Source organism: Parambassis ranga, chromosome 17 (genome assembly GCF_900634625.1).
Source record: "Parambassis ranga chromosome 17, fParRan2.1, whole genome shotgun sequence".
Lineage (NCBI taxonomy): Eukaryota > Metazoa > Chordata > Actinopteri > Ambassidae > Parambassis > Parambassis ranga.
Window position 1 is genome coordinate 14,917,048 of NC_041037.1, and position 26,475 is coordinate 14,943,522.

The 26,475-nt window shown below is 43.8% G+C and overlaps 3 protein-coding genes across 15 annotated transcripts; 1 reads left to right on the plus strand and 2 right to left on the minus strand.

Moving 5' to 3' along the window:
* Window positions 1-10,791, plus strand: LOC114449885 (E3 ubiquitin-protein ligase TRIM58-like). 6 transcript variants are annotated; one of them, XM_028427737.1, is made up of 7 exons: window positions 1-99; window positions 262-524; window positions 662-979; window positions 1,071-1,130; window positions 1,209-1,281; window positions 1,369-1,458; window positions 1,724-2,789. In XM_028427737.1, exons 2-7 carry the CDS (start codon window positions 273-275, stop codon window positions 2,245-2,247), a joined length of 1,317 nt encoding a protein of 438 aa, XP_028283538.1. In that variant the 5' UTR covers window positions 1-99; window positions 262-272; the 3' UTR covers window positions 2,248-2,789. The 6 variants fall into 6 exon arrangements, 5 of the variants coding, with proteins under 5 accessions (XP_028283538.1, XP_028283542.1, XP_028283540.1 ...); XR_003672018.1 differs by adding an exon at window positions 10,780-10,791 and having other exon boundaries at window positions 7-524; window positions 1,724-2,450; XM_028427739.1 differs by having other exon boundaries at window positions 10-71; window positions 257-524.
* tox4a (TOX high mobility group box family member 4 a) lies at window positions 2,818-8,370 on the minus strand. 2 transcript variants are annotated; one of them, XM_028427735.1, is made up of 9 exons: window positions 7,873-8,370; window positions 7,721-7,786; window positions 7,341-7,634; window positions 7,012-7,257; window positions 6,557-6,895; window positions 6,370-6,450; window positions 5,568-6,290; window positions 3,841-3,983; window positions 2,818-3,766 (listed from the first exon to the last, which is right to left on the minus strand). In XM_028427735.1, exons 1-9 carry the CDS (start codon window positions 7,975-7,977, stop codon window positions 3,709-3,711), a joined length of 2,055 nt encoding a protein of 684 aa, XP_028283536.1. In that variant the 5' UTR covers window positions 7,978-8,370; the 3' UTR covers window positions 2,818-3,708. The 2 variants fall into 2 exon arrangements, with proteins under 2 accessions (XP_028283536.1, XP_028283535.1); XM_028427734.1 differs by having other exon boundaries at window positions 2,819-3,766; window positions 7,341-7,637.
* Window positions 9,256-25,557, minus strand: chd8 (chromodomain helicase DNA binding protein 8). 7 transcript variants are annotated; one of them, XM_028427731.1, is made up of 40 exons: window positions 25,468-25,557; window positions 23,747-24,541; window positions 23,444-23,635; window positions 22,941-23,267; window positions 20,962-21,075; window positions 20,376-20,875; window positions 20,130-20,241; window positions 19,620-19,826; window positions 19,442-19,510; window positions 19,296-19,351; window positions 19,086-19,203; window positions 18,913-18,996; window positions 18,647-18,784; window positions 18,209-18,330; window positions 17,706-17,949; window positions 17,447-17,623; window positions 17,110-17,253; window positions 16,848-16,946; window positions 16,582-16,741; window positions 16,118-16,328; window positions 15,846-16,041; window positions 15,529-15,702; window positions 15,136-15,426; window positions 14,820-15,040; window positions 14,528-14,730; window positions 14,233-14,389; window positions 14,055-14,144; window positions 13,846-13,949; window positions 13,617-13,740; window positions 13,419-13,494; window positions 13,058-13,329; window positions 12,703-12,932; window positions 11,943-12,599; window positions 11,757-11,863; window positions 11,458-11,679; window positions 11,237-11,332; window positions 11,027-11,140; window positions 10,801-10,902; window positions 10,607-10,711; window positions 10,130-10,492 (listed from the first exon to the last, which is right to left on the minus strand). In XM_028427731.1, exons 2-40 carry the CDS (start codon window positions 24,437-24,439, stop codon window positions 10,130-10,132), a joined length of 7,671 nt encoding a protein of 2,556 aa, XP_028283532.1. In that variant the 5' UTR covers window positions 24,440-24,541; window positions 25,468-25,557. The 7 variants fall into 7 exon arrangements, with proteins under 7 accessions (XP_028283529.1, XP_028283527.1, XP_028283528.1 ...); XM_028427730.1 differs by having other exon boundaries at window positions 23,444-23,632; window positions 23,717-24,541; XM_028427729.1 differs by having other exon boundaries at window positions 23,717-24,541.
* Between the last annotated feature and the right edge of the window lie 918 nt (window positions 25,558-26,475).

Sequence of the window (26,475 nt, forward strand, 5' to 3'; positions counted from 1 at the left end):
CTTGCAGCAGTGTGTGTGTGTGTAAGTGTGTAAATCGCATATGAAATACGCAGGACTTTACACACCTTTGATTTTTTTGATTTTTTTAAGAAAAAAAGGGTAAGGGTAAGGGTAAGAATTAAACCACCTCCAGTACTTTTACACTTAGCAGCTTGTGCTAACGTTTGTAGGTTATTCCAAACAAAACAGGAAAAAGCAGCCTAGAGCTAAACTCTGCACCAAACTCCTTACTCTCTGCTTTTCTCCTTTCACTTTCTGAAGAAGGACTAACTATGGAAGATATAGAACAAAGCCGGCTTGAAGAACTGCTGATGTGCCCGGTGTGCCAGGACATCTACAATGATCCTCGGCAGCTGCCCTGTGGACACAGCATCTGTCTGGGCTGTCTGGAAAACATGAAGGATCACGCCTCAAACAGAAACTACCGCTGCCCAGACTGTAGGACATCTATTGGAGAGATTGCACATAAGAACTACGCTTTGAATAACATCGCAGAAGACTTCAGGGTGTACAGGAGGAGGAGGGTACCTGCTGAAAAACACTATTTAAACTGTCCAGTCTCTTTGTTTGTGACTCTTAAAAGATGCAGACATGTATGAAGTATATGACTTATATATTTCCTAACATCTCTTAAATCAACTTTGGTTTATTTTGTGTGCAGGAAAAGCAGACAAACTGTGTGTACTGCGACCTGTGCTGGCAGAAACACATTCTAGCCATTAAAACGTGTCTGAAGTGTGAGGTGTCGCTGTGCAAAGAGCACGTCAAGGACCACCTCGAGCTTCCCGTGTTCACAGGACACCCCCTCGTGGAACCACTGGGAGACCTCCTGGAGAGGAAATGTCCGGAACACAAAGATGCGGTTCTGAGATACTACTGCAACTCGTCCAGGCGCTATATCTGCAACATCTGTGCCCTGGAGAGGAAGCAGCTCAACCTGTCCACTGAGGCCTCCTCTGTCCTGCACAGACGCCTGTTTGTGAGTTTGAATGACACTTTTTTGACACCATATTATGCAGGAACAAGTCTGTCAGCAGTACATCAGTTTCCTGTGTGTATTCATTCCACAGGAATACATGGACCAACACTTCAAAGTGCTTCAGGAGCAAATCGCAGAATCCACCAGCCCTGTAAATAAACTGCATTAAAAGACACTTGTGATGTCATCCCTACATTCTGAATTTCATGTATTTTCTTACACTTAAAAGCAGAGAATGAGCCTGCGCCTCAACGGTGTCACCATGGTCCTGCTCTGTCTCTGGTTCATAGTTCTGTATTATGGTAAGAGATGACAAGCACTATCTATGTCCACTGCGTGTTCTGTGAGTGTGAATTCACTGACGTCTGCTTCTTCTGCTTCCAACCCAGCCTACAACTTCTCTGTGGAAAACCATACACTGCAGGAATCGTTAGAACAGGAGCAGAAACGTATTAAATTTATCTACTCTACCATTGAAGGTAAGACATTGCAAGCTTAAGAGTCCAAAGATGACCAAAGCAGCATGGAGATTTAGTTCCTCCGATCTCTCTTCAGTAATACATGTTTTAATTTAACAGTAGAAGAAGTAGGTGAGGAGGAAACCGCCTGAATAGTTAGATGACCTCAATCACTGTAACTTCCTGGTTGTACCAGGGTTGATTTATTTATGTCAGCGTCTGATGATCCATCCTCATCCTCACAATGCATGACAACCCGCTTAAAACTGACGTGTCCATCCATCAGGACTTCCCATGTTGGACATGGACACGGTTAACCATTTCCTGCGAGTCTCCTCTGACCTCACAACTGTAAAGAGGGTGGGAACAAGGCTGAATTATCCTCACACAAACAACCGCTTCGACGAAGCCCCGCAGGTCCTCTCCACCCAGTGCTTCTCCTCTGGCACCCACATTTGGGAAGTGGAGGCTGAGGGACAATGGGACATCGCCGTGTCCTACAAGAGCATCCCACGCAAGAGCAAGGACAGCAGCGTGTTCGGAAACAACGTAGAGTCCTGGAGCCTTAAGCACGATGGAAAAGGCACTCTGTCTGTCCACCACAATAAAGGTCAGACTGCTGTTTCTGAAAGCTTGCAGAGCAGGTGGATAGCAGTGATGGTCAGTTTCGAGGAGGGCAGCATAGCTTTTAACTCCACCACTGCACAGCTACACAAATTCAAAGCCACACTGATTCAGCCTGTTTGTCTGGGTCTGGGGGTGTATGTGGTCAATCCACCCAGCAGTGCATCTATTGTCAACGCTTTATGAATCAATCTGCACAACATCAAGCCTACAAAACCACACACGTTTATACCTTTTATATACATTTTAAAACTGGTATATCACTGTTTTTTGGTTGTGGCTCATAATTTTCATGATTTTTTTAAGAGCCTTAAATACAATGTGTTTATCTGATTGAGCCTACAATGAAGTAAAAGAAGAAACATTGAGCATACTATGGTTAACTTGTCGTTTATTTCGTAACTGTTGTAATGCATTGCTGGACTTTTTTTTTCATTCTGCTGAACTACCTGGATAATTAATTTATGACAGAGGCTTTGTTGTCAGTTTCCTTGTTGAATTTTTGCTACTCTTGGTTAATATTTTTTATTTTTTTTCCCCTTGTCTTGACATCCTGTCAAATTGTATTTATTAATGTGATTAATTTCCTGTTTGCCTCTTATTAAAACAATGATGTATTCCCCATCTTCTGCTAATACCACAAGAGCTTCCTCAGATGCATTCAGGCTTCTTGGGTACTCTGCTGTAGCCTGACATTCCATTCAAGGAATAAAAAATCTTAAATGTCATTTTCTGAGTGATTGCTTTAATCCAGTCCATGAATGGGACACCCTAATGGAACAAAATTACAAAAATGAGCTCTAGGTGTGTTAACTATTAAAAAAGAAAACGGTGCAATGAAAAGTTAAACAAAATTGGTCTCACATTTACTTTATCCTAATTGAATAATGTCGTTTCTTTTTGCTGAACATCAGTCACAATTCAACAGCCACGGTAAATTCCAAAGAGCAGATGTACTCTGACACAGGTTAGGCTGCAACAGTAACCTCATGTTTAGCCTCCTTTGGTCATATTTTGTATATTTCCTAACAAATGTTTTACAATCCTACATCAAGAGACTAAAAACAAAAAATACCAGCTTGAGCAATTTGGCTCATTTATTAAGGAAACGTGAAGGTGAATCAGTTTTAACACTGGACTGATCAGAAATTCTTACAAAAACATGAAGGCAATAGTCAGCCTGAAAAGCCACTATCCTCAGTACAGATCATGCTGGAGCAGTGATGCTGCTGCTTTCTACTGCTTTCTCCACAAACAAGGCTTTTCTTCTAAAAAAAACTGAGGTAGAGTCCGACAATTCCTGTTCATCCTTTTTCTCTTTTAGCCTTTTTAACCAAATTGCAGTAAAAAAAAACAATCTATAAACTATAAACTGACCTGTGTGGTCTTATCATCGTTAACCCTCTCTCACACTTGTTGAACTGAGTCCTAGCTGCCTGACTACATTTGTATACATACTGAAACATAATACAATGCTAGCATGAAATGACCCACAATTAGTGATATTTATTGTCCTGTCAACCATCCAGTTTATGTTCAAAACAGAAAAGAATGTCACATATTTACTGAGAAATGTATTTTTTAACCATTTTGTACTACAACACAGGTTCTTACTTTAAAAAACAAACATGTTGATGCAGCTGCTCTTTACTTCACTGGTCCCATAGTCTGACCCCTGATGCTGCACCACGCCTTAAATATGTCCCTGAAAAACAAAAGACATTGAATTAAGAAATGAAATATATAAACAATGCACGCAGCTTTCAAACCTCTACACACCTGCAGTGTGTGGCCACACACTCGTTACTGCAGTACTCTCTGTCCCAGTCTTCACTCTCTACTGCTGGCCTGTTGCATCCAGCCCTCACACATACACTCTTCATAGTAATGGCATCGACGGACCCATTCACCTCCATCTCATCCTGAAAAACAGAGGAAATAATTTTAAAAGAATGCGACGAAAAGGAGTACACACCGACTTAGACCTGATCCGAACATGATGACAATACACCGGCTGTAGTTTACTAAACATCTTATGATAGCATGAAAGCAACAATAAAACAGTATACTACATAGAGTTTCCAGCTAAAAACATTCCAGCTCAAAGTCACTGACTGCACTGGGTGTGTTCACATTTGTAGTTCAGATCTCTTGATCCACAACCTACATTTGCTTTTCCTCAGTTGTGTGTGCGATTGCTCTAACTCAGTGATTTTTCATGGGTTGATGAATAAGCCGTGACTTTCACTTCCTCTGTTGTCATTTCAACACTTTACTTTAAAACAGTGATACACTGTTTGTGTACAGTGCAGCCATGTTTGTACTGTATCTACAGCTCTTTTACAGCTGCAATGATCCACTGTGATCTTGAGACTGGTAATGCATTTTGCTGCATCAATGGCCTGATTTATGTCCTAACTAGCTCTTTTCAGAGACGTTAAAAAACACAAACGATAGTCAATTTCCACTTCAAAAAATTAAGTTTTAAAAAAAATAATAATATATAGTCATGTTCAAAAGGTAGTAAACATATAATATAAATCATGAATCACATTAAACCTACTGCAACAACTTTATTTACTGCTTCAATATTTATTTCGTGAAAATGAAGCCAAAAAGTAAAAACATTTGGGCAACACTAAGTGAATCCCCCTTCAGCAGCAATAACGTTAAGTTATCATTTCCTGTATGACTATCAGTCTAAAGCCCAAACTGTGCCTGACAGCAGGTGTGAGGTGTTTCTGCTGAAATGCGTTTGGTTTCGGCCAGATGTGAACATTTAGGCCAAACAACTCCTCTTTGGTCCCATCTGTTAAAAGGGCATTTAATATGTAGGCTGTAGCTCTTGAGTGCTTTTCCCCCCTCTGAGCATTGCAAGGTTTTCCCACTTGTGAATAATCTTTCTCATTGCAATATATTGAACTCCAAGTTTGAAATGGTTTTATATGCCTTTCTAGACTGAAGTGCAGCAACAGTTGCTGCTCTAACACCAATGTTTATGTCTTTCCGTTGTGTTAAAAGACACCTGAATGCTTTTAATGAGGTCTGCACACCTGCTGACAATCAATTCATCAAGGACTGATGATCAGCAGCACCTGCTGCAGCACAACTAATTAAATATTATAGAAGCAGTGGGGTGGGGGGGCTACATTATTAGACATTTTTGCTAAATTAATAGGGGCAGGGTGAAAACAGTTATATGTTGTTATTTGAAGTTATATTTGCCCACCAAAAAGACCATGGTCAGGTGACTTATGTTTTTACGTTCAAGAGCTCAAAAGCAGGGCAACTGGACCTGAGTTTCTAGGTAATATTGCTGCTCTAAGAGAGGCAGCGAAACATCTTCAAGAAACTCCACAAGCTCAGCTGCCCTGCTTTAAGTACTTATATGAAGAGGACCTGGATGACTGACAATCTACATCAACATTGTGTTTTTACAATAAAAAAAGCCACTGGGTTGAGATAGTAGTGGCTACATTTGTCTACAAACAAAGAGTGGCGTTTACCTCTTCTGAAGGCAGCACTTCTGTAATGTCATCATCGTCCGGATGGCCTGAAGTGTCAGTGGCGCCCACTACCTGCAGTGACACAATGGGTGCAGACTGGACTGATGTTGTCACAGTAGATGATGAAGCTGCAGTGTCAGGGACGATAATTGGCAGGGTCTCTTTTCCTTGAATGGAGGCAGGAACTATTTTTATCTGGAGTGGAGGTGGAGGTGTAGCCGTGACAGATACAGGGTGCCCCGGCATAGCAATGCCTTCGCGGGGTTTGGCTTGTAGGGGTGGAGGTGCCGGGGCCATCTGCTGAAGCCGCGGCGGTGGTGGCGCATTCTGCATCTGCTGCAACGGAGGTGGCTGACGTGAGGTGCCCGAGACCAAGAGGGTTGGCTGCAGGGTGCGTACACCTCCAGGCAACACAGTCACCACCTGCCCACCCCCCTGCAGCATGTGCTTGGGGATTATGATCTTGGTGATGGTTTGAGCTGGAGGTGCAGCAGGTGTAGGAGAAGTAACTTTGTTTGCCCCTGTGCGGGAGCGTGTGGTCACCTCAGGCACATCCAAGATGATGTTGGAGGCGCAGATGTTGGTGATGGTGTTCTCTTCCACTTTGCTGTTAGCTGGCCGGGCTACCTGGCGACTAGCAGCAGTCATGGCTGCAAGAGTCGGGTTAGCAGGAGGTGGAGGTGGAGGTGGAGAAGGGAGGTTGTCCACCTCCTCAGTGGCAGGCTGTGGTGGGACCAAAAGAAATTTGAAAATGAAACCCAGAAATTTTAAGTGTCTTTCTTGTAGAAGACCACAACATTACCTGAGAGAGCTGATTGGCTCTGTAAGCTGCAAGAGCTTTCAAATACTCCTTCTTGGCTGCATCTGTCTTTTTCTTATACACCTAAAGACAGAAAAGTACCACTGTTAGACAGCACTGACATGGACCCTCCCTGAAATTTCCTACAATTGCTTACTTTGCTCGTAAGAATATAAACATTTGCAAATACCTGTTTCTGTTCCTCAGCCAAGCTGTCCCACATTGACGCCACAATCTTTGACACCTCCCCAAAAGAGGCATTGGGGTTCTGGCCTTTAATGGCTGCCTGTGTGTCTCTGAAGAATAGTGCATATGCTGAAACTGGCTTCTGCGGCTCATTGGGATCTTTCTTCTTCTTTCCTTTTTTTGCCCCCATTGTTGCACTGACTGAGGCAGGTGAGGATGGCTTTCCCCCATCCCTTCTGGCTGTAGCTGGGGAAAGAGAAGATTGGAGTGCTAGATGGGAGGACATATGGGAGAGGACTGAGGACGAGGAGAGGGACATAGGGGGGTCCACCAGCACACTCCTCTGCGTAGGGAGAAACAAACAGAGAAAAAGTCAGACGTGTATTACAACAACAACACAAAAACTCTTTCTCACACAAACATCAATGCTGTCAGTGCTCTGCAGGTGTAACTGCTCACTTTGAAATCATCCATGTCCTCATCCTGCAAGGAACCAGCTGGAGATGGTGTTGCTGACAGCGGCTGCTCGTGTGTCTCTGAATGATGTCCGATGTTGTCACCTCCGAGACCCAGTGCCAGCTCTGTCTGGTTAATGGTAGAAAGCTGACCACTTCCCAAAAGACTGTGACCAATGTCACCAAGCTGAACATCAATGGTCATAGGGGATGAACTGCTGAAATGCGAACCACTGGAATTCCCCATTTCCTGGACAGGGACAACACACAAACTTAGCAGCTGTTTATGTATTCACCTTTAAACAATCCTAACACAACTCTATGTGCACTCACCAGAGCAGAGGAGCTCAGTAGAGGCCCCCCTCCAGCCTGGCCCATTGTCCCAAGGTTCAGCTGCTCCAAGCCTTGAGAGCCAGAGTTCACATATGTAGAAGCAAAGGAAGGGTCATTGGCCTCAACCACCAGGTTACTAACAAGGCTACGGGAGCCAGAGGGTCCTCCTGTGCCATCTGAACCATCTGTCAGCTCGAAGTGGGACACGTCGTTGATGCTCAGAGCTGGGTCCGGATCAAGAGAGATGGGAGGGATCTCAAAAACCTCATCCCCGAGACTGGGGGTATGGAATGTCTGCTGTATGAGAGCGAAAGAGTGATGGGCTCAGTCGTTCATAAACACACTCTGATTAGTATATTATGTCGTTTTAGTTTTCTCACCTCAGCAGACAAAAACGGGTGGCTTGCTCCACTGATGGCGAGATAACTGTCGCTGCTTTCTGAAAACTGAAACCCAGCGTTAGCATTTACCTGCACAGTACTATTTGTCAAAGACGTCCTCTTCAAATTAAATTAAATACTTTTAATTGTACCTTATTATCCTCCGAGTATCCACCGTATGCTTGAGTGTCCAAAAACTCCGTATCAACATTTTGCCCACAACCATCCGACAAGTCAGAGTAAAAATTGAGGTCCATTTTGCAATGAAATACTTTTCAGTAACAAATTATCACACGCGCTGTAAACTTTGTTAAAATCGGTATTTGTTTATCTTTCCCATTCATTCATGGCAGCCACTCGTTTGTAAACTAAATCTGCTAGCTAGATAGCTAGGCTAGCTAGCTAAGCACTGCCCCGGTTAGCATAACGTTGAGGTCGTTGAGATGATGCTAAACTACTTCGCTGTGAAGCCCTTTGGAGAAACTGGGATAATGAAATATTGTGAGGCCGACAACAGCCAAACAATACCACTGTTGACAAAATATCAGTATTTTATCCCCCACGGCTCAAACTTTGCCGGAGGCCCCAAACAGTCCCATTCATATGCCAGTGTGCTGCTGCTGCTGCTGCTAACTAGCGCCCTCACTGAACCTACCGCGATAGCTAGTGATGGATTCAGGGACTGTCGGGAAAATACCAACGTTACCAGAAACAACTGCTGCTAAATCACACATCAGATGATCCAACTTTTCCCTTCACATTCATTTGAAATACTTTTACTTTTTAAAAAATCAAAGCAGTGTCTACAGACATTTCTACAGACAATAATAATTTAATACTAACATTACAGCTGATTCTAACACATTCAAGTGTCAAAGGAAATCCTGTTCATGAATGTGTTGCTCTTTTGTGGTTCATGAATTAAAACTATAGAAATCATGCAGTATGTTTATTTTGTAAAATGCAGCATTTAATGGTTTCAAGTTTCCTTACCTCATGCCCTTTTAGTAACCAAATGATGGGAAGTATAAACAGATACGCGGATTTAAGTACATCTTACCTCCATCTTCAAGATTTTCTGGGCTGCATAGCCCCAAATCTAATAAATTCTTTATTTATTAATCTATTAGGTTTGAATTGATTTTTTTGCAAAACCTCACTGGATGTATAGTACCCGTACACTGCCTCGTTATGCATCCCTGACTGCAGGTGTCGTTAATGGTAGAAGCTTAACTCCCACCCAGCATGTTTGTTTACTAGTTTCTGTGCCGATTTAACGGTATTCTACGTGTACATAACAAGTATTGGGTACAATTTGCTGTACTTACATGTGCATATTGTGCATTATTTATTTTGAGGATTTGAAATATCGAGTACTGTTAAAAGTATTGGACACTAGAGTGGTTATAAACAAGTCAACACATTTCTGCCATTATTATTCAGAAAGAAGGCAAAGAAATATGTAGTGGTAATGGAACAGCCGATGTTTAATTTTTAAGGTAAATTAGCAGTACTGTTCTTTTAAATATGTCTCACTAGTGCATAATAATTGGAAATAATGTAAGCCTTTGTGCATTATCTGAGGTAATTTGAGCAGACTGGCATAATGAATCATATGAGTTATTGCTTTTGCTGGATGAAATAAATTAAACAGACAACATTTCTTTCACTGTAGATTGCTGTTATTCATCACAGATACAGTCAGATCATAAAACGAGAATAATAACTCACTGCTGTCATCTTTGCACCATAGTACACAATTGACCAGCTCTACATTGTACAATACACCCATCCTCCTAGGACTGCTTCAGTAACTAATACGCCACTTTTCCCTCTCCCTCCCTCTCAACCCCCACCCCTCCCACAGACTGAAAACACAAACAGTACACCCACACACTGGATCCCCTTTCAGTTCCTAGACTCGTCTGGACAAAGGACGCGACCAAACAAGACCGAGGGGTTAAAGTGGGATCTGGCTCTGCTCAGTATACATGTCCAGTTTCATGTAGCATTAGAGGACCAACTTTGAGGTTCTTAGATAAGAAAAGTGTGTCTGTACAGCACGGGTCCCCTTTTGGTCACGATTGGGAATGTGATGGGAATTCATAGGTTTGGAGGAAGAGGAGGAGAACGGGTTGACAAGTAAGAAAGCTCAGCTTTTTGCCAGTTTGTCAGAGGTTAGAGAGAATGATCTTAGCGAGAGAGGGAAACATAATTGTAATGATAGGGGGAAAAAACCAAAGGGTGCAAACCTGCTCCTTATATGGAAAAATCCTATATAAAATAATGAGTAAAAGTAGCAACAAAAACACACATTCATCCATAATGGTAAAAATAAATGAAGGAATAACATGATTTGTTTTTTTGAGAAGGGGACTAAGTCAGATGTGTTTCAGGAGGCGGGTTCAGTCAATCCTCCGAGCTTGATGAGGAGTCTGAGTCCTTCTGTACCATGATGACATCGTCCAACAGCGCTTCTTGATCTGAGCTGTCATAGTCTCCTTGAGAGAGGCTGTCGCCGCCCTCTATTTTAACATCAAAGTCTGTACTGGTAAGGAAGTGATGTGAGGTCTCCAGGTCTTCCTCATCCATCATGTAGGCACCATCTGAAACCAGAGTCTCCTCTTCAACTTCATCCAGGTTGTGGTCTTCTGGGGTAGGCTCTGGTGCGTGGTGATGATGATGATGGTGGTGATGGCGGCGTCTACTTTTCTTGGGGATATCTGAGTGTTCAGTCAGCAGGCGGTGGAAGAAGGTCTCAGGGAGGAAGCCCTTCAAAGACAACAAGCAAGAATCATTATTATAATATTCTATACAAACATATTTTTTTAATGGAACACTAACATGTCTAACAGCATGTGGTTAGCAGATATTGTGAATACATACGGAGGTCCGCACTGTTTCAGACCACTCAGGTGCTACTGCGATATCGGGATTCTCTTCTAGATACTCCCTTAGTTCTTGCAGTGTTGGACAGAAAGCAGCTCCAACCTAACGAGAAACATTTCGGATGTTAAGTTTGCAAGTGACTGCACTCCGCACACAACTTCAAACTAGAGTTGTATGTAGTTATGTCTCACCTTCTTTCCACTCCTCATATTGATGAGTTTGACCTTCTCACTGCCTGTCAGGGCTTTATCTGCCCTCCGTCTCCTCTTCCTCTTGCTCCTGTTAACAAGTAACTGGGAAAATAGGAGGAAAGATGTGAGCAGAAACAAAGCCCTGTTCCTGTTTCACTAGCAACCAGAGTTAGACCTGCTTAGCTTAGTCGATACTATCGAATAAGACTAAATAAACTAAATTAACCTCCAGCATGTCTCCCTCCACCTCATAATCTGGGTTCTCCTTGAGCCATGTAGGAGGGTCTCTGCGTCGAGGAGTACGCTCCAAAGAATCATTAAGTTCATCTAGGTCCGAAAACTGAAAGAAGGAATGAAGAGACAGCAGCAGTTAAAAAACAAAATCCAGTGCAGCTATACTTCTGCCCAAGCTGAAAGGAACACCTGATGCATGTACCTCTTGGTCCTTGCGTTTCTTGCGGCCACTGCTCTCTCCACCTGACCCGTTGGGCATCAAGGCTTGCTTAGAGAAAGTTAGCTTCAGGCCCTCCTCCTGCCAGAGTGAGAGAGGGATCTCCAAGTCAGCTCTTAACTACATATCACGGGGTTATATTTGATATATAGACTTTGACATTTAGCCAACAACCAATGTCTAATCCTCTATTTTTTTTTAATCACCTTAAGGAGTTTTACAGTAAACTCTCCATCTTCTCCATCTGCCCCAGGAGCACTCGGCATGCTGCTGGGTTTGCGGATCATTCTTGCATAAGCCATCTCTTCTCCCACCAGTTCTGAGCTTGGGTTAAGCTGAGCCTCAGACACGTAGCGTCGCCCTGAGGGCCACTGACCACTCAGCACGAGCGTACACAAACTGTCCAGGCGGTTGATCAACACACGGTCCTGAGACAAAGACGAGTCAGTTAACATGGGAAAAATCAGTTTCTTATATCAAGTCCAGATATGCATATATGATTTACCTTGGGCCAGTCCACTCTGAGAGGATCAGGAGGGGCAATGCCATCCTGAGATGTAGTCATGGAGAGTAAACTGTTATCTTCATCCACGTCACACGACTTCATGCCTGCTAAAAGGAAAAAAGGGAAATATTAACACTTGCTTTTTTCCCCCAAGAACTGGGTATTTCTCTCCATCTATCCACTTACCTCCTTCCACCTCCTCCTCACTTTCTGCACTGTCATCACTGCTGCCTGATCGCTCTGAGGACGATGAGCCTGAATCCGAGTCTGAATCCGAATCAGATACTCCATCACCCTTCCTTCGCTCTCCCTTCACCCTGTTTTTCTTGAAGCTCCAGCCCTGAACTCGCATTTTGTCATCATGGTGACTCAAGGGTGTGCTCTGCAGGTCAGCACCAATTACACCACTAAGCAGACGAGCGCTCTCATCAGCCCCCTGTTCCCTTACACTAGGCAAGTCATCCTCCGTCTTTGGCTGGCTGAGTGTCATGATGGGCGGTGCCTGGGGTGGCGGTGGTGGTGGTGGAGGGGGTGGCGCCTGTTGGTTCTGAATGAACTCATCGCGGGACTGACTGAAAGTGAACTGTGGGTCTGAGAAGATGGAGAGCTCAGTGCGGCTGACACCGTGTAGTGAGGCACCAAGCATTAGCTGGCGGTCATGTTCCGGGATACTCCACCAAGCAGGTAGCTCGGAGCTGGATGGAGTAAGGGGCAGGCGCTCTTCTAAGGCGGGGTGTGGGAGGACTCGCTCACGGAGGCGACGTAAAAGGCTGATACGGTAAAGAGTACGTGAGGCACGCTCCTCAGTGATGGGGGCAACAGTCTGGGAAATCTCAGTTGGATCTGATAAGAAAAATCAGTTTACCGTAAGTCAGAGAGGGTAGCAGACTTCACTAGTCACTGGAACAATGGAGGAGATATTTTGACAATATATTGTATACGTTACCTTCACGACCCGGGCGGAGGTGGCACACCCTGCGACACATGGCGACAAAGGAGCGGAAGTACCGACTGAGGCTCTCATCAGTTTTTTTGTCCAGACGTGCAAAGGTGCGGAATCGTGTCCAGTCAAACTCAGGATCTCCGCTCTCAGGAAGACCGGGCTCCTTTTTTATCTTCTCCACCCCAAAAGTTGACACCACGCGGTAAAAATCACATTCTTCCCTGCGTGTCCACCTACAAGAAAAACACACCAGTTGAGTTAAGAACCACACAAGGTGAAATGCCTTGAGAACTTAAGCATATGTCAATGTATAACTAATTTTCCTGAACCAATGCAGGCAGAATAAAAACCAACAAACCTTTGCTGTCGCTCTTGCCGTGCAATTTCTTTCAGCTTGCTGGCCTGTTCACAGCGCCTGCGCCTGCGGTCACCCTTTGCTTCAGCTTCAATCTTAAGCTGCTCCTGTCTGTAGCTCCGCTGGTAAGCGGTGATCAGTCTCCGCAACCGTGCCGTCAGCGAGGAGCTGGAGGGCCAGTCGCCGGCGCCGCTCTCTCTAACTGAACTTTCTGTGACCACTGGTCCCGCCTTGTCTTCCACAGAGATCTCATCATCCACGTTCATAGAATCAGGCTGCAAGAAAACAAAGTGTTTTTTTCCCCACTATTGTAGTTTTGTCGTTAAACATTCAAATCAATCAGTGCAATGTGTGAGATTTTTACCTCCTCAAAAAGGTCTTTGGTGTGTCTTGACGCAGGCTTGAACTCTGGATCCTCTGAGTATTTATCATAGTCAGCACTGCAGAAAACAACACATGCAAGCAGAAAAAGTCAGAAACGTCCATTAAAAAGTCATAAATGTATACTATACTATACTATACTATAAATGTACCGGTATAAGGAAAAAAGGGCTGTACTTACTCATCTCCCAGCTCAGTGTCTCCAGTGTGCTGCTCTGCATCAATGGCCTTGTCATCAGGCCGGCCAGCTCTTTCCAGGAAGCAGAGGCAGGGATCAGCACGCATGGTGGTGTACATCTCATAACCTGGTAACATGAGATAAAAATCAAAGCTGATGAATGACAGAAAACAAGCTTGGCACATTTCACAAGTTCCAAATCAGAAGCAGTGCAGCACACGCAAGAACGTACCATGTTTGAATACACCAGCAAGTAGTGAGCGGTCTGCCTCAGAGTCCCACCATCCTGCAGGTACCTCCTGCTGCTCCATCTCAGGCATCCAGATATCAAGATCCCTGGAAAAAAATTCATGGCATCCAGTTGTTAAGGGTATGGCAGTGAAATGAAGTACTTAAGCCTGTTTGTGAGTGCACCTGACTACATTACAATTATTAAGATACCTGATATCAGCTCCTTTCAGGACAGAATCGGCATGTTCACCGATCACCTCCTGTTTCAGGTAGTAGAGCATGCGCACCCTCAGCAACACCCTGACAGAACAGAGAGGATGTTTTAAAATTAAACTACAAATAACAATAAATACAAATATGTAAAAACAGCTGATGTGGCTTCACGCACTTATTGCATTGGTGCTTGAGGTGCTTGCGGTAGCTGTCATCAAGTAGCAGGGTGTCAGGATTGTACTTGCGGATCCACTCCACCTTCTGAACATCGAATGTACTCTGAGCCTTTACCCTCTTACCCTTCCTGCCTCTTGGAACCGGGATGGACAACCCTAAGCAGAAAGAAATATTCAGTTACTAAATATTAACATGCAGCATTTAAACAGGTTTACTTTACTTGACAATCAATGTTGTTCCTCTGCGAAACACACTTGTTTATCCATTCTGTCATTTTAGATTTGTATGCGTACCAGAGTGGTTCAGCAGTGTTTGGGGCTCTCGCCCATTCTCCGGTGGTGTGATGAGCTCCCAGATGAAACTTTTAATGTTTTCATCTCCTCGATAGTGGAGCAGACAAAAGACCAAGATGACACGGCAGATCGTCTCAACGTCACGCTCAGTCAGACGCCGCTTACATCTGGCATGAGACAGGATATCCCTCCAGCGACCCCACCTAAAAAAAGATGAAAATTAGTTGAAACAGTTAAAAAACAGGACAAGGCCAATTAAAAAAAAATGTATAATGGCAAACAGTCCTTGTACCCATAGACAAGCAGGTGTTTCTCCACCCGGAAACAGTCGGTGCGGCCATAACCCCCTCCACTATGGCGGTCTGAGCGTCGAGAGGCACGCGACTGCCTAGAATTGGCTGGTGGATACTCATCATCACTGTCTAGATCAGACAGGTCTCCACCTTCACCTCTTAAACTGGAGTATTGACGGGTCTGCTTGCGGACTCTTGGAGTGTCAATGACAAGAGTATTCTGTGGGAGGAAAAGTAATAGAAAATATGTTGAACTATGCACCTACTTATCTAAAAAAACACTTCTAAACATCAGTAACGGCCTACAGTAATTACCTTTCTATTGATGGAATCCATGTCTATGTCTGCTTTCTTGGCCCACTTCTGCCAGAATTCAGGGTCATCCAGGGCAATATCATTGCGGTTCTCAGAGGCAACAAAACTGGCTTTAGAGAACGTGGATCCCTTGCCCTCACTCTCAATGGTGATAGTAGTGGCTCTTCGCTGAAGGATCTGGTCAATGTCCTCCTCACAGAACCGACTGCCCTCATCATTCTCATCCATGATGGCAGCATAAGCTCCCTTCCTCAGCAGATCCTCAATCTCCTTCTTAGAGAACTGCTGGATCTGTTAAAAGTGACATAGAAAGCCGTTTACATAACCTTAACTAAAAATATTTCAACTGACGCACCGAACAGTGGCAGTCTGTTTTAATGACTTATTTCTTACCCCATTGACGTCTTTGCTGTCTTTGTTCCCACTCATGCTTTGTAAGACAGCACGATCCAGGCCGAGCTTCAAACTAGCTTTATCCAGCATTTCCCTCTCATAGGAGTTCCTGGTGATGAGACGGTAGACCTTGACCGCCTTTGATTGGCCGATACGATGACATCTCGCCTGGGCCTGAAATAACAAAAAAAGAGCTTGAAGAGAAGAACATGCTGTTGACAACTTTAACATTTTCAAGTGCTGAACATAGCATTTAATCTGTTTTTAGAGTCTAATTTAAATAACTTTACATAAGACAGCACTGCACAGTCATGTACCTGGAGGTCATTTTGAGGGTTCCAGTCAGAGTCAAATATAACACAGGTGTCAGCAGCAGTGAGGTTAATACCCAGGCCACCGGCACGGGTACACAGCAGGAAGACAAAACGGTCTGAGTCAGGCTTGCTGAAGCGATCAATGGCAGCCTGTCGTAAGTTTCCACGCACTCTGCCATCAATTCGCTCATAAAGGTATCTGTAGGGATGGAGGTTATCATATTAATCAGATCTGCCAACTAAAGATTTGTATTACATGCATATGACCCTCATACCTTTTGTTGATGAGGTAGTCCTCCAGAATGTCTAAGCAGCGCACCATCTGGGAGAAGATGAGCACTTTGTGGCCACCAGCCTTGAGGCGAGGGAGCAGCTTGTCCAGTAGCACCAGCTTGCCGGCCGACCGAATAAGGGCCTGCAAATGGAAGTCAGGGGCCAGGGGGTCATACACCTGCCGCAACTCCGCTACGATCTTCTCCTCCGCACCTAAATGAGACATTAGCACAAACTCAATACAATAAATAACAACAGTAAACCCACATACAGTGCTGTTGTACTTCAGCCGAATTAAAAGTTATACTGTGAATTAACAGTCATATAGAAGTACAGTAGAAGTTCATGTACGCATTTGTAAGTATGACACCATTACGGACTGCAAAATCTCCAGAAGAGAGGTAATCAACCTTAACCCAGCTTTAGCACAGAAGATAATTAGGTAACATGAGTTGTTTTTCAGTACCATTGATGAGGTAGGGATGGTTGCAACACTTGCGGAGCTCCATCATTGTGTTGAGCAAGTTGGGGACATTGCTGTTACTGCTTGCCCCTAAACTGAGGAAACTGAAGTTCCTTTCCAGGATGGCCCGGTAGTATTTCTTCTGGACATCTGTCAACTCAACCTAAGAGGGAGCAGAGTTTTTCTTTTTATTATTATTTCAAGCATAACCTTAAAACATAATGGCAAATATACACAGGTAAGACATTTCTTCTGTTGCTTAAACCAACCTCAATGATGGTCTCTTGTTTGGGTGCCAGGTTCTTCTCAACATCCTCCTTAAGCCTTCGTAACATCATGGGTTTCAAGATTGCCTGCAACTTCTGAACCTAATGGACCAAAACAAAGCGCCTATTCAATCACATATATCACATGTATATTATATGATAACACAGCCATGTAGATGTGTCATGAAAAGAAACAATGATTTGAAATATATATGATATATATATATATATAAAATATGAGTATCAGACTAAGAAAAATAAACACCTGCTCCTCTGTTTTGAGGTCTCCAAAGTCTCTAAGAAATTCAGTTTCAGAGGGGAACTGAGCAGGCTCCAGAAAATGAAGCAGACTGAAGAGTTCCTCCACAGTGTTTTGAAGAGGAGTGCCGGTCAACAACACTTTATGTTCCTGGGAGAGATGACAGAGAGGCAAAAGGAAAGGGAAGGAAAGGCAGTGGATGACAGAAAAACCATCAGGATGAGCAAATGGGCAACACAGGTTATTCACACATGATTTTAATACAATGTTTGACATTAGGAAAGGTCAGCATGCAGCTCATTTAATAAGCATAAATAGATACAAAGCCTCATCAGCCACTTACCAGGTCGAGCATCTTTAAGCTGTCCAATAGTTTGCAGTTGCGATTTTTGAGGCGGTGAGCCTCATCAATGATCACGCAACGCCAGGAGATCTCCCTCAGCTCTGGGCAGTCAGATAACACCATCTCGAAGGTTGTGATGAGGGCATCAAACTTGTACGCACCTGGGATCAAATGCTCCTGAACATAGAATGACATTAATATTATTATTAAATCAGACATGTTTCATCAGCAAAAAGCAGTCGAGAATAAATAACTGCACCTTCTCATCTTTGCAGTACATCTCATACTGCTGGATCATCTGCCGGCTGGCCAGGCTGCCATGGTAGACAATGGCATTCATGTGTGTCCATGTGGAGAACTCCCTCTCCCAGTTGGTGATGGTGGAAAGGGGAGCAATTACCAGGAAGGGGCCCTGAACACCAGCAGTATATATTTCTGACAGCAGCGCAATGGACTGGATGGTCTTCCCTAGACCCATCTCATCTGCCAGGATACAGTTCTGCCTGAAAAACAAAATAGCATGTGAATATTGAAGGCAAATACTGGTATTATTATACTCAATTTTTATACAAAATTATATATAAACGTCAATGTTTTATCATGTGGTTCACTTGTGTTTTGCTCTAGCATTAAAAAAATACATGTGTTTTGTCCACAGAATGTGGGATTTTGTGTTGTTTCCCAAGTCCAATACTAAACAATAATAAACTACAAATGAACTATATTTAACATACACTTAAAATGTGCATGAGTGTCACATACCTGTTGTACCAGTTGAACAGCAGCCAGTTGACTCCCTCCAGCTGATACTCTCTGAGAATGTTGCCATTTTTGTACTCTCTGGTCTCCTCCAACTTCTTCCATGAACTGGATGGAGGACGCGGCTGTGAAGAAAGGAGGAAAAAACAGATGAAACCAATGACAAAACAAACATATGTAGTACTGATATAAAGTGTCTGATGTGAATCACTGTGCTGCGTTTTTAATTCATGCATCCTGGAAGTTCCAGTCTGTTAAGCCTTGCATAAAGTGGAACCTTTCACAACATTTCTGCAAGTAGTGCTGCTGGGTGGGTATTGAGTCAGACGACTTTGCTGTTTTTAGCCGTTTTTACTGATGTCTTGCAAAGTCAAAATGTGCTTGAAAAGCAAGCGATCACAAAAGGGGAAAAACTTTGTCATGGTCCACTCGAAAGCTCACCGCTCTTTTCAGACGAGGTTGTCGGTTTTGGATTTTGCTGAACTCTTCAACTTTGCCCTCGTCTACGTCTTCTTTTAGTTCCCATGTGGCATCTTCATATGGCAAAGAGCACCACTTCACCAAGTAGTAGACAACAGGCTAGAGTGATTGAGAGGAAAAGTGTAAATTAAAAACAAGTACTTAAAAATGCCATGTGGCCAAAGAAGATTAAAAGTTAAGTTCTGAAGCAAATAGAGAAACAGTAAATTTATGACATGGTCTCACACCTCGCCATTGTCCTTGTCTACACTGTGGGACACATCCAGAATCCTGTCCACCTCCACATAGTCTGGATTAAAAGGCTCCTCATCCTGAAGACAACAGTGGTATCAAGGTTTAGTTCAGTCAGCTGAGCAACCCCCCGAAGACAAAGCGGTTTCAGAATGTCACTTCCACTCACCTCCTGGAACAAGTGCCTCATCTGTGCATGCTTGGTCTTGAACCTCTTGAGCTTTTGATGGATCCTCTTGTCTCTCTCCAGCTGGTTCAAACTGGCCCACTCACAGTGTAAGTATGAACTGAAAATAGGAGGGTGAGAGAGAGGAAGTTTTACTTGTTTGTTAATTTATTCCTCAAGCAAGTAAGTTGTTCTTTAAATACTGAAACTTACTAGTTCTTGTATTTTACAAAGAATTCCTCAGCATTGGTATACTGGCCTGGAGACACCTTAAAGGGAATGGAAGATTTTAAGACATGACAAACCTTAAAAATAAGTATGAGTATTAACGTAATGGATCAGACTGCAACTAAACATACTTCTTTCTTTATGATTCTCATAGACAACACTTTGTCCACAATGGCAGCATCTTCCTCACTTGGGTTTTCCTGTAAAATACAAAAGTGTCAGTGGTGCACTATAATTACAAATGTGTGTAAAAATAAATAAACGCTACCAACATCCATCAATCTCAACCTTGTGTTGTTTGACACTCACCACAAAGAACTGCATACTGGGCTGTCCGTCCCCGTCCAGCTCCAGTTCCTGTTTCAGCTGTGCTGCTGTCCCGCCACTGATGGAGGGCACAGCTGCTGAGGTTGTAGTAACGTCAACATCTTCCTGCTCGTCCTCGTCATCAGTTATCTTGATATCCAGGTCTTCTGTGTACTTCTTCCGCTTCACCACACGGTTGGAGCGCCTCTTCTGGCCAGAAGAGAGAGGTGTAAATTAAATGTATAATTGTGCTTATTGGACCTTTTTAATCAAAGGGGAGTTCTAATAACTTGGATAGCACAAAAATAGATGTGTGTCAGTTATCTCAGGTTTTCTCCGAGCTAAGTTCAACTTCATGTGCCTTTATTTATTTGTTTTGACAATTAAAAACATCGGAAATCAGATTTTTTTATCTTTAACACAAACTGAGGGGTTCCTCAGTACCAATGACAGCTGTGAGCTCTATTCTTTGTTATGTTTTTTGGATGAGATTATGTGTGATCTTGTTTGTACCGTTATCATATCATCCTCCAGTGCAGCAGGTGAAGCAGGGCTAAGCTCCCCATCAGAGTGGTCAGAAGATGCGTTTCTCTTTCTTTTCTTTGCTCCTACAAGAGTAATTGTGCTGTGACAAAAATGGAGGGAGAGAAGAAAGACGGTGAAGTAGTGGTAGTAACACTTATGGTTTTCTACATTACATTTTTAAACATAAAGAAATAATCAGCATTCATTTCTCACCTGCTTGTCACGTAAACTTACTTTATCTTGGTCTTGCTTTTGCTCTTGTTCGCAGCCCCTGGTGTTATAGTGCCGCCAGCCACTGCTGTGGGTCCTCCTGCTATTTTTACTTTACCCTTTTTGTCAGCCCCTGCTACAGTTTTGGGCACTGCTCCTCCAGTGACCGGACTTTTCTTTTTGCTTCCTCCACTACTGTTTTTTTTCTTAGCAGCCGACACCACAGTCACAGTGCCACCCAACTCTGGAGAGGTCTGTGTGTTTGGAAGCTCGTCCTGGTTTAGGACTCTGGGGAGGTTTTTCTCTCCGCGTGCTTTGGCCCGTGCTATAGCTTCAGCCACTATACGATTTGCTTTCTCCTGTTTACAAAGAATCTCCACACGTCGCACAGAGGCAGGCTCACCGGGGGCCTTGGTGATGCGGATGGCCTGGGAGGGAGAGGTTGTAGTAGAGGGGCCTGCTGTGGAAGCATTGAGGATCTTCACGCCAGAGACTGTGCCACCAACCGATGAGGCAGAGCTTGTCTGATTGAAACAGAGTGTTACACACTTTTTAATGTCTGGCTCCACTAAACAGACAAGAAAAGTGTATGGTCAACTTGGAGGCATACCTGTGGCTGTAGAAGCATTTTGAGGGGAACTGCCACTCTCTGTCCTCCTTGACCCTGGGATATCTGCAACACCTGTGGGCTGCCAGCATTGCCAGCTCCTGAAACCAACTGGTACTGTGGAGACGAAAGAGACAAGCCAATCAAAAACTGTACCAGCCGCTTCAGAGTGTAATGAATACCAATTGTAAATGGAAATGAATTTTAAAGTCTGGTGAAAACATTACTAATTAGTTTTAAACCATGAAAATCACACAAGTACAACACACTTCCACTGCACGTGCCAACTTTATGCTACCCTAGGTTTAACAGACCCTGGGCATTTGTTCTAAATGCACAGAGTCTAAACTAGGGTTGGGCGATATTGGCAAAAAAATTAATCACGATTAATTGTGGCATTTAGCCGATAATGATTAATTTGACGATTAATTGATGACAATTGCACTTACATGTTTTTGACTCTAAATTGGCACAGTGTTCTAGCATGATACCGACAAATCATCGGTCAAGTTAACTGCTTCATTCTAACAGGTTAAGCTGGTGATTAGGCACCAACCAGCCATGGAAATATGTATTGATAATATTGAGGCACAAACTGCTTCAAAATAATAATGAAGCAAACATTTAAAGTAACTTCAAATGTTTTTATCTTAAGGTCACAAAGCATGTCAACATTAAAATTAAACAGACAAATAGACAAATAAGTTCAGAAAAGTCACATCAGTGATTATTTCAAGTTAAAAAATGTGTCTGCGCAAATGAACCTGTGACTGGAATATGTCCCACACTAGTGCATGTTTTCACTCAGACTGTAGAACAGCAGCAGAAAAAACAAACAAATAAACAAACCGGACAATTTCACATTTAAATGTGTGTCTGTGCAAATCAACCTGCCTTACGTTCTTCCAGCGCTTAGTTTGGTCGTAAGGAGCACAATGACTAAACGTATCGCGGATTCTCGGCTGAGTGGAATTCTTTCCGATATCTGCTGGAGGAGACTTCGCTGTTGTAATGTTTCCTATGTTGCTGTGGAGTCCGTAAATAAAGATCGGAGTTTATTCATTTGATACGAGCAAAAATTCAGTTACTATAGCAACAACCAACGCTACACGCTTCACCTAATGCATGTCGCGGCACTATATACAGCTGTAGTGTAGTGTTGTGTCCTCGTTGCGCTTTCTTCGGCTTTCTTCGTGCTCCGGCTTATGGTGACAGACGTTGAACTTATGTTAGGAACGTGCTGCTCCGCAGTATTTAACTGAACACCACTGCCTTCCACCATTATTGTTATTGTGGGCTCACATGTGCGCGGGTGATGGTGAGAGTACGCCGCACACAAAAATGCGTCATCATGACGAGGCACTAATCGCCGTAATCGATAAGTGGCAAATATTAATCGATTACAGTTTTTCTGACGATTAATTGCACACGATACGATTTTGCACAAGCCTAGTCTAAACTGAAACAGATCTTTGCATCTCCAAATCTGAGAGTTACTGTTGCAACAAATCAAACTAATGTGACACAATGCACAGCATCAAAACTTGTTTCGAATCACTGAATGCTTTTGTGTTAAAGACGGAAACTACATTTGATTGCGAATAGATAGTAGATAGCAGAGCCAAGGTGGGGGTGTTAATTATTTAAACTGATGTGTCCAAGGTAAACAACAGTAGCCATTGTTCTACAGTGATAAAGTGCAATGATAAATGCAGTATTTACACATCTAAAAAAAAAAACTAGTCCACTCTGACACAAGCAAATATTAGTCACACAGGGGAACATTTATGAAAGCTCAGGGCATATTGCATTTGCTGAATACAAGATCTGAGTCAAGTAAGTACTTATTAAAGTTGATGGAAACTACATGCAGACAGGCGGCATTCAGGATACTGGGGAAATTGTTTACCTGTACAAAATCTATCAGAATACTGCAATTAATTAACTATAGCCGATAAAAACAACAGGTGCTTGTTTCTCACCTTTACTCCTCCCTGTTGGTTGGGCTGCTGCTGCACCTGCAGCTGAATTGTAAGGACTTTGGGTTGCCCTCCAGCCTGGCCCGCAGCCCGAGCCTGGGTTAGGGCAGCTAGCTGACTTCCTTGGAGGACCAGTTTGCCACCGGGGAGCTGACCCAGCACTAGTCTAGCTGGGGCCTGTTGCTGCTGTGGCTGACCTCCTTGTGCCGTCTGAACCTGCTGGACCTGTGTGACCTGCTGCTGGGCTGTCACAGCTTGACCCGCTGCCGTAGCAGACCCAGCCTGGGAGGGCTGCTGGAGAACAAGGGTGATACGCTTTGCTTCACCCCCCTAAGATTGGATATACAGAAGGAGACTCATTATGACATGGGAAACGCTGACCTAAATATAAAGCTTGTAAAACTCTGCAATTACCCTGACAGCAAGCCAAGCGCCACCTGCAGTGGTGCAGCTGTTATGCTGACACTTTGTGTTCTACCTGTGGAGGCAGAGGATGTGGTGCTTACCTGGGCCTGCATGGCTGGCTGAAGTTGTACCTGGCCCTGTGCCTGGACTTGGATCTGAGTTGCCTGGCCCTGAGGTTGCACCTGGATCTGGGCGGCCTGGGGCTGGACCTGGACTTGAGTCTGGCCTTGGGTGATCTGTGCTTGGGCTGGAATCTGCACTTGAACTTGCTGGCCTTGCGTCTGCTGTACCTGCTGGGGCATGGAAGTGAGCAACACCTGTTTCACTGGCCCATTGGGAGACTGCAGCAGCCTCTGCACCCCTGCAGCACCCACCTTGACTTGAGTTTGTCCTGGACTTGTCTGATTCAAAACTGTTCCTCCCTGCAGTATGGACATTCCAGGTTTGAGCGGAGTCCCAGACAACACACGGATTACCTTTCCGCCCGTCTGGCCTGTGGTCCCTGTTACAGTCTGCAGCACCTGGGCTTGACCCTGGGGACCTTTGAGAATGACAATTTTGCCACCAGCCTGCTGTGTGATGGCAGCTAACTGCTGGGGAGTAAGCTGGTGAGTTATCTGTGTGAGCTGCTGCGTAGCAGCAGTGGTAGTAACTGGGGAGCTGGAAACAGTCAGAGGTGAGCTCAGCAGGACAGTGCTACTGGTGGCAACAGTGGTGTTGCTGGCAATGGGTATGGTGGTCTGGGCCTGTATGTGAGGTACAGTATCAGCAGGGGCAGGAGCAGGGACCTGGATCACATTGGGAGCTGCAGCTATGGAAACAGTCTGAGCAGTTGCCACTGGCACCAGCTGCTGTGTGGGGACTTGAACAGGGGCAGGGTCTGGGATGGCAGGAGCTGCTACAGGAACACCAAGGCTTGAAGTGACCGTGAGCTCAGGAGTGGTCTCTGGCTCAGTCGGGGGATCCACCTGGCCCAAAGCCAGCTTGAGCGCTTCCTCCACAGGGTCTGAGGAGCCCTGAGTGAAGGAATCATCAGGCAGGGCATCCAGGTTAAACAGAGGTGTGTCCTCAAAGAGGTCCATAATGGGATCTGCCATCTTGCCCACTCCACACAGGGAGACGGGCACAACTTTAAAAAGACTCCGAGATGGAAGCTAAATCGTTGTCGTCCAATTCTTCTTAACTTTTTAGGTAAACAGCTTAGGGAAGAAAGAGGCAAACCAGTAATTAGACACTACATACTTATTTTGACGCAAAATAAAATGCTGTACTTCATGTAACACCCGACCTGTATTCTTTGACCCCTCCTGCTTTACTAATCCATATTAATATTTCATTTCTTATATAGACAGAAAATGCATAAATAACCTAATAAAATACAGAATTCTGATACCATAAATAAATATTGACAACATGCTCCATTTAACTGTTGCGTTCAGTGCATCAGGACACTAATTGAACAGAGGAAGTTTTAAAAAATGTTTGAATGGCAAATAAGGCCTTGAAACCAAAGAGTTAGAGAAGAAGTATATAGTTTTTGAATCCATCGTCTAACCCATGACCACACTGTCCAGAGATGCTTACAAAGTGATGGTACGGGGTTTGAACGCACATAAAACAGTACGATGCCCTTTAAGAAGTAATACACAAAGACAAACAACGCAGAGAATATTAACTGATTGAAAATAGTTAAGTCGGACGAGGAGGGTACTGATGCTGGAGAGGCAGGATGCTTTCCTCTCTATTGCAGTCTTTCTTACAAAACCGTCGGCTAGCATTAGCTTGTACCGCGACCAAAATGTGCCTCTTACAAAAGCGTGTGTGGCACCGAAAGCAAATTCACCTTCATAAACACGATGTATTAATGTCTACACGCTTTAGTTCGCTTCTCTGCCATTTACTATCAACCATTCAGTCTACCGGACTCCTTCAATCTTATCAACAAACCGGACCAAACCAAAGCAACGTGCCACAATAACCATTGCCCGTTAACGTTCAGACACTGGTTAGGCCGCAATACTGTTTCGGTTGATCTGCGTCTATTTTTCGGCAAAAATACCTGAAAATAACCATCATATTCACTGCCCCAACTCTCACAGTAATAATTTCGGGGTGCTAAATTTACCTTTGCATCGACACACATGGCTTTCTCCGTCTCACAACACTGTACGATTACAGGAAACGGCCAGGGAAGAGCAGGAACTAACATTCTTGCCAGAGAAAGCGTAGAAAGCGTGCCCCTCGGATGAAATCAAAGTATGATTGGACCGTATCCTCGCGAGCCGGCAGCATACGGCACGCTCATTGGCTAAACTAGCCATCCGTCATACGTACCGCCGCTTCTGGGCGGGATGAGAGCCATAGTTAGGTTGAGAAAACAATAAATGCGGCCTAGCTGGGATCATTTGGCTCAGTGATCTTCAACATTGCCGTTTTAGCGCCGTAGATGCTCTCATTAGAAAATACTGGACTTTTAGAGCTGACTGGAGAAAAAGAGACGATGTTTAAATTTCCTTAAATGGTTAATGGACTGCTCAGCCATCACTCATGTTTGTGAATGACACACACATCAGTTTTTTTCAACGTTTTAATACATTGGCCACAGCTTAGGGATCAGCTCACATTAATAAATCAGTGGTCACCTGTTATGATGTTCAATTATCAATTAATTTTTTTATAAATATACACGCGGGCCACATTGGTCATCACACGTCATATTTGGTGTCTATTAGTGTATTATTGATAAGCGCTCTTCTCAGTACTAATGTGATGGTCTGGGTAATGTCCTGTGGGGGTGAACTTTGGCGCCCTCTAGTGACTCCAGATAGAAGTACGATTAGTGGTATTTTAGACTTTTTCTTTTCTTTTCTTTTCTGGAGGGTTCTTTGATTATATGCTTGGTCACAGACCCATTTGGAATTTGCATCCATAAACTTAAAGGCTTTGCTATAAGGCCCTGAGATCCGGTAAGATCCGTTTAATGCCACAAAATGCAAGATGATCCAGCATTCAAATGGTGAACATGTCTAAATTAAATTGCAATGAATTTCTATTCTATTTCTTAACAATTAATGTGAATTAATGTCTTGATTTTGCATTTTAAGGAATTCCTAAGGCAGTTGATCCTCAATAT